This window comes from Gossypium raimondii, chromosome 13 (genome assembly GCF_025698545.1).
Source record: "Gossypium raimondii isolate GPD5lz chromosome 13, ASM2569854v1, whole genome shotgun sequence".
NCBI classification, from domain to species: domain Eukaryota; kingdom Viridiplantae; phylum Streptophyta; class Magnoliopsida; order Malvales; family Malvaceae; genus Gossypium; species Gossypium raimondii.
The window spans coordinates 38,604,290-38,611,707 of record NC_068577.1 but is presented as its reverse complement, the minus strand read 5'-3'; the positions used below and the strand labels follow the sequence as shown (position 1 = coordinate 38,611,707).

Genomic DNA, 7,418 nt, shown 5'->3' with positions numbered 1-7,418 from the left:
TTAACATAATTTGGTACCTCAACTTTTATAATGTCATTAGTTATCCTAAATACTTTAAAATGTTTACGTGAATATTTAAGAATTGTTAACATTGTTAAAATTCTCTATTAAATTCACGTCCATTACAGAATACCAAGTGAGTATTTCTTTTCAATTTCAAAATACCATGCCAACAAATTTAATCGAAACATTTTAATGGTGTTAACAAATAGACATAAAATTTTAAATTCGAAAAGTAGTGGGACTAAATTCTTAAAAATAAAGATATCACGACTTAATTCCAATATATGAATAGTACAATATCTTAGAGCATATTGCAACATTTAATTTAGTCAAAATAAATATTTAACCAAACCCGAAGTGTGGGTGGCAACCATACTAGTTATAGTAATATTTTAGAAATTGTTATTATAAAATGGTTTAATGCATACTTTAATCCCTAAAGACCGCTTTTTTCACTTTAATCTTTAAATATGTTTTAGCCCACTTTAGACCCTAATGTTTTCGATCATTCACCGGTTTAGTCATTTGGTCATTAAAAAAACCAGCTAGGATATTTAGCAATAAACATCTTTAAATATTTTAAAATAAAAAATTTACAAGAATATTAAAAATTATAAAAATTATGAAACATTATAAAAATTAATAAATTTTAATAGTTTTATAATTTATTAATAATTTATAATAATTTTATTATTTTTATAATATATATTTTACAATTTTAATGTTTTTATGATTTTTAATTTATATATATTGTTATTTTTCTAGTTACGATATGATGTCATCATATAATACGTGACAATTTATAATTTATTTGATATATTAATCCATTTTTTTTAACTTCTAAAGAACTGAACCGATGAATGGTTAAAAATACTAGGGACTAAAGTGAAAAAAGCTTTAAAGATCAAAGTGAGAAAAACAACATATTGTAGGGAGTAAAGCGTGCAATCAGCCTTAAAAAAAAGGGGTTGGTCATTGAACTGTTCTGTTCCAGTTGAAATCGGACGGTAAGAAGTCCGTGTCCAAACTGCGTCGTTTATTTCCACTTGGATTGCATTTTACACGTGCTTTTACCGGCAATTATCGGTAAACTTTACCCACTTTATTATTACAAAAGAGCGAGAGTTATTGACTTACTGTTTATTGGGTTTTTCTTTTTTTCATTTTTCCCCCAGCTCTTTTTCTTCTCAAACTCTATAAGTATCAGATACTCATGAAAAATGCAGACTTCCCTTCTTCGTCTTCCCATCTCTCTCTATTTCCCCTTTCCTACCATTTTCCGGCGCAATCGCCGGCTATTTTCCGGAGAATTCATTTTAGGGTCTTTTTTTTTGCTTTCTAGAGGTTTGCTTTTTATTTTTTTAAAGCTCATTTTTTTTGGGGGGGGGGGGATGTTATGTTTTATTTTTTTTGCCTTTCATGTTGACTGAGTTTCAGATCTGGGTTTTTCTTTCTAGGTGGATTGATTTGCAGTATTTCATTTTTCATGCTCTTTTGTTGTTTTCTTCTTGGTTGTCATCTTCATGTTTCTTTCCTTAATATTTTTTAAAAATCCTGATGAAATTTTCATACTCATTTGCTTTTCTTATATTCAAATATAATGCAGTTAAAACAAACAAAAAAAGAAAGATTTTGTGCGCATCATCTCCTAATCCGTATATTATATATAAAATGGTGATGGTTGGGGGTTGGTTGTTGGAAAAGAATCCTTATATATATATATCTTTCAACCATATTGGTAATGTAATGAACAAAAGTTTTGATTTTCTTTTCACTCTTTTGTTGAATGGGATTTTTGTTTCATCAACTCTATAAATACATTTCAGATTTTGAGTTTCTATATTAAGCATTTATCTTTGATATTCTCAAGGGGTTTATGCTTTGTTTGTCCAAAAAAGTTGGGTTCTAATCCTTTGTTGGTTTCTTGAACTGTAGATCTCTTCCTCTGAAACTGGTTTTTGTTGATTGAAGAGAAAGAAATGGATGGGGCTAAAGAGACGGGACTTAGAAATGTGAGCTCAACTTGCTCAATCTCGGAGTCAGATGATTATGATCTGTCACGCCTCCTTGATAAGCCAAGGCTTAACATCGAGAGACAAAGATCATTTGATGAGAGATCACTGGGTGAGCTCTCTATTGGTCTCACAAGAGGAGCTCATGACAACTATGAGACCACGCACTCGCCTGGTTGGAGGTCTGGTTTCAATACTCCGGCCTCATCGGCTAGAAACTCCTTTGAACCCCACCCCATGGTGGCTGATGCATGGGAAGCTCTCAGGAGGTCTTTGGTGTATTTCAAAGGCCAACCAGTTGGTACCATTGCCGCATATGACCATGCTTCCGAGGAAGTTTTGAACTATGATCAGGTGAATTTCTTTGTTCATCTTGAAATTATTATTGCGTTATATATGTAGGAGATTGTAAACTATGACCCTGACATTTATTATGCCTTATATTGGGGTGTTACTTCTTCAATCTAGAATTTTTGAACCTGAATACAATAAGGTACAGCAAACTATAATACCTTGATCCAAGTGAAACATGAACAAGAATTAAACTTTAATATGCATAGAGGATTCTGATTTCTAAAACGAAGTTTGGTGAGGAAGAATGGGAAGATTAATTGAACTTTCTTTTTTTTGATAAAGTTCAAAGATATTTGTTCCATTACCATTTTGTCAGTTAAAATGTTGAAATTGTCTAAGACTGTTTTGTTCCGGTGTGATAATTTGTTCAGGTTTTTGTTCGAGACTTTGTACCCAGTGCTCTAGCTTTTCTGATGAATGGAGAGCCTGAGATAGTTAAGAACTTTCTCGTGAAGACCCTTCATCTTCAAGGGTGGGAAAAAAGGATAGATAGATTCAAGCTAGGGGAAGGTGCAATGCCTGCTAGCTTCAAAGTTCTTCATGATCCTGTGCGCAAATCAGACACAATTATTGCAGATTTTGGAGAGAGTGCCATTGGTAGAGTTGCTCCAGTTGACTCTGGATTCTGGTGGATCATTCTGCTCCGTGCATATACCAAATCTACTGGGGACTTATCTCTAGCTGAGACACCTGAATGTCAGAAAGGGATGAGGCTCATACTTACTCTTTGTCTTTCAGAAGGATTTGATACATTCCCAACCCTACTTTGTGCTGATGGATGCTCTATGATTGATCGAAGAATGGTAAGCTATCTGTCTATTCTTAATGTTTCTTTCTTTTGTGCGTGTATGTGTGCTTTCCTGTTCATATGTGTAATGTTCCTTACCAATCTTATGGGTGAGACGTGCAGTGCATGTGAGGAAATAAAGGTAGCAAAAGATTATGAAAATTGAAATTTTGATATAATACATATAATTCATGGAAAAAAATAGTGTAGCAGATAGTTCTTTTATTGTTATAGCTGAGTGGCAGAGAGAGAGTGGAGTAGCATAACCAATAGATATCTGGTTCCTTGGTTTTAATTTAATAGCATGCTGGTTCTGCCAACATGTTGATGCGGTTTACTGCAATGATCCAACTGCAGTTAATTATTTGTTTGTTTAGGCCAATCTACTCTTGGTTTTGTACTATTATCATATTGATATATGTGATGGAGAAAACGTCATTGCTTACCAATGATATATTTTCTCAAATGCTGTTTTGGCCTTGAGTGAGAGTATGGTAATAATATTATCCTGTCTAAATAAAACAGTTACTTAAGAATCTTAGCAGATACGATCAGAGATCTTGCTGTTCTGAATATAAGTAAGTTCTGGTGCTCTAGTTCCAGGTTCGTGTCTATTTTGATTAAATATGTATGAAAAGTTATATGGTTCTGTCTTGAGCTTTTACCATAGGGTCATTGCAAATATATGATCCACCTACTGATGGGACCATAACTAGCTAATAACAGAGAAAACATGGTCTGCATCAACTTATCCTTCTCCCTCTATAAAGGCGAACCAAATATATCCCTATTCTGTTATTACTAGAACCGTAGGATCTAGTTAATTTGTCCTTTTTATTAATGAATCTGATGTCGTTTTAAGTGGTAAAAGCAATGCAGATTTGATTCTTTAATAAGGCTGAATTATCTGTTTCAGAAATGAAAGCCATTTCACCAAATGGTTCTTTTGGATGAGCAGATTCATTCATATGTTAATTGTAAGTGAATTATTAGTGAAGGTCCACCTTAGTTCTCGTTGATGGAGGAAATATTTGGTAAACTATGTGTATTTATTCTGCAATGTGTGAGAACACACTTGTTCTTTTTGTATTCTATTGTGGCAATCCAACCTATGAGGTATTGTTTGTTTGACCAAATTGTTTTAACAGTTTTGCCATGAAAGGCAGCTCACAAGTATGAGTGTTCCACTTAATTCATATATATCTATATGTTTTTTATCGCCACTATCTCTTCATCTCTAGGACTGAGGAGACTTAAGTACATGTTTTAGTAATGGTGTGAACTTTCTTCGGCATTGCCAGGGTATTTATGGTTGTCCTATTGAAATTCAAGCACTTTTCTTTATGGCATTGAGGTGTGCTTTATCAATGTTGAAACATGATGCTGAAGGCAAAGAATGCATTGAAAGAATTGTGAAGCGTTTGCATGCTTTGAGTTATCACATGCGGAGTTACTTCTGGCTTGACTTCCAACAACTAAATGATATTTATAGATATAAAACTGAGGAGTATTCTCACACTGCAGTAAACAAGTTCAATGTTATTCCTGATTCCATCCCGGACTGGGTGTTTGATTTTATGCCAACACGAGGTGGCTACTTTATTGGCAATGTTAGTCCTGCGAGGATGGATTTCCGATGGTTTTGTTTAGGTAATTGTATAGCAATTCTATCTTCTCTTGCAACTCCGGAGCAATCAATGGCTATAATGGACCTTATTGAGGCCCGTTGGGATGAGCTTGTTGGAGAAATGCCTCTAAAAATAGCTTATCCTGCGATAGAAAGTCATGAATGGCGAATTGTAACTGGTTGTGACCCTAAGAACACAAGATGGAGTTATCACAATGGAGGATCTTGGCCAGGTAAGGCTAATGCTTTCTAGTCTATCTTTACTTCAGTGCTTTTTATCTTACAAGAAACAAAATTAATTCTTGTTCTCTCTATCAGAACATATTCTATTATTGTTTGTTCACGTTACACAAAAACAGCCACATATCTGCCTTATTTGCTTGGGTACTTGAAATGAAAAAATGCTCACCAGGAGGTCGGACCTGGCTATTCTGCTTTCAAAGACCCCCGAATTTATGCTGTCTTTTTGTCAGTATAATCCATCCTCGATGACATAGCTGCTTTAGAAGAACTTGGTTGTTTTGTGAAACCACATTCATAGATATTTGGGGACATAATGGATGCTTAAATGTTAATGCTTCAGAAGCAAGCCCCTTTAATCTATAATCTATAAAAGAGTGGTTGTTGAGAAAATTTTGAACTGATGAACATGAATATTATTGTTCATTGTAACTGCAATTTCCCACTATTTTCGTGTGCAGTGCTTTTGTGGTTGCTGACAGCTGCTTGCATCAAAACGGGAAGGCCACAAATTGCAAGACGCGCAATAGACCTTGCTGAGACACGCTTGTTGAAAGATGGGTGGCCAGAATATTATGACGGCAAACTTGGGAGATATGTCGGTAAACAGGCTAGGAAGTATCAGACATGGTCAATAGCAGGATATTTAGTGGCAAAAATGATGATGGAGGATCCGTCGCACTTGGGGATGATTTCTTTGGAGGAGGACAAACAGATGAAACCATTGATAAAGAGATCATCTTCTTGGACTTGCTAAAAAAAGGAAAAAAAAACCAGAATTGGGAAATGGAAAGAGACCAACTTCAGAATTTTCATTGTACCGGTACCAGTCTTTCTTCTTCTTTTACGTTATGTTTCCAAGTCAAGAAAATAGTGACAAAAAAGAAAAGAAAAGAAGATTTTGCAGCCATGGCTGATGGCTCATGCATTGTTTATTTCCATTACAAGTATACATTAAAAGGAAGTTAAGTTTCCTGGTAACAGATGCCATATCTATACCCTATTTGACTTGTCTGAAAATAATTATTATTTCTTGTTTCCCATCATGCATGCAATTTCACTATTTCTTAATGCCTTTATTCATTGGAACTGCCATGAACAAAATCAAGTAAAGATTGTTCAAGCAAGCTAGGCTTACACCAAGTCCTATGGAAGTGGAATCTATCCATTCTAGGAAGCATGGTAAATTACCCCCACTGCTCCATTTCAGTGTCTTTAAGCTTCTCTTTGGATCTCACGCATAAAGGTTAGGGCGGACATGTTGACTTGTATGATGAGTGTTTGGACCCTGGACGAGGTCATAAATTAGAATATCCATCAATGGGGAAACTAGCAGAATACGAGGTGGTAGATAAAGACAAGGGTAGAGAAAAGTGACTTTCATAGGCTTACCTAACAGAAATGGGTAAGTGTCACCAGCTACCACATCCATTGGAGGATCAGATTACACGACTGGGGGTTGGGACCATGCAAATGGAATCCAAGCCTGTAGTAGTTTCAACCCATTCATTTCCTAGGACAACATTTTGATTTTGCTTCCGTACCACTTTACGTTTCGCCCTACAGGTGGTCCTGCTTTCAATTTTCCTGTCCTTTTTTAGCTGGCACAAGCATGCAAATTCTAACAATACTTCTGTGCACAACATTCTAACTCTAGATATGATTTAGGTTAAATTATATCATTAGTCAATAAATTATGAGTAAGTTTTTGTTTTGATCACTTAATTAAAAAAAATAAAAATTTGGTCATTGAATTATACAAAAGTTTTCATTTAAGTCATTGGGCTGGATCGATGCTTATATGACTTTCTCTGTTTACATTATTTGCACCAATTGAAAGCTCTCTATCCCCTTTTCTTTTATAATTCTTTTATTTTCCCATGAAACAGCTTAAAACATCACGAATTTGCAAACTAATATTCAAGCAGTCTTTTCTTTGATCTCTGGCATTGATCATCAGATTGATTTGGATCTAAGATATGTTATCGTACTCGTTGATGGGTACTGATCCATTATACTGATAATCTAATTGTTGCTTGGAGCTCCCTGGCAGAACTTTTTAAAGAAAAAACTCAACAACCTGTGACTTAAATAAAAACTTGGCATAATGACTTATCTAGCCCTTCAACTTTACAAAAAAAAAGTCATTTTAGCCCTCCATTTTTAACTGTTAAACTTGTGTATTTTTATCAAATTACCCCAAAATAGATGGAAAAATTTACGTTTTTTAACTTTGCTAATGTGACATACATATGGATTGCCACATAGATAACACATCAACATTTAATTAATTTTTTAAAATTTAAAAATTCAAAAAATAAAATAAAAATCATTAAAATTATTTAAAAGTATAAAAAAATATAAAAAAATAATTCTTAAAATACTTTTAGTTTAA

The 7,418-nt window shown here is 34.2% G+C and overlaps 1 protein-coding gene across 1 annotated transcript; it reads left to right on the top strand.

The window, feature by feature from the left end:
- Positions 1-1,178: 1,178 nt before the first annotated feature.
- On the top strand, positions 1,179-6,064 carry LOC105782744 (probable alkaline/neutral invertase D). The gene is made up of 5 exons (XM_012607694.2): positions 1,179-1,347; positions 1,939-2,369; positions 2,741-3,172; positions 4,458-5,016; positions 5,485-6,064. Exons 2-5 carry the CDS (start codon positions 1,983-1,985, stop codon positions 5,778-5,780), a joined length of 1,674 nt encoding a protein of 557 aa, XP_012463148.1. The 5' UTR covers positions 1,179-1,347; positions 1,939-1,982; the 3' UTR covers positions 5,781-6,064.
- The last annotated feature ends 1,354 nt before the right edge of the window (positions 6,065-7,418 follow it).

Bases quoted from the DNA above. Each gene is read 5' to 3' on its own strand.
- LOC105782744 (XM_012607694.2), top strand. From the start codon at position 1,983: ATGGATGGGGCTAAAGAGACGGGACTTAGAAATGTGAGCTCAACTTGC. The intron at 2,370-2,740 runs GTGAATTTCTTT...TAATTTGTTCAG, and splicing joins AAGTTTTGAACTATGATCAG to GTTTTTGTTCGAGACTTTGT. The intron at 5,017-5,484 runs GTAAGGCTAATG...TTTCGTGTGCAG, and splicing joins CAATGGAGGATCTTGGCCAG to TGCTTTTGTGGTTGCTGACA.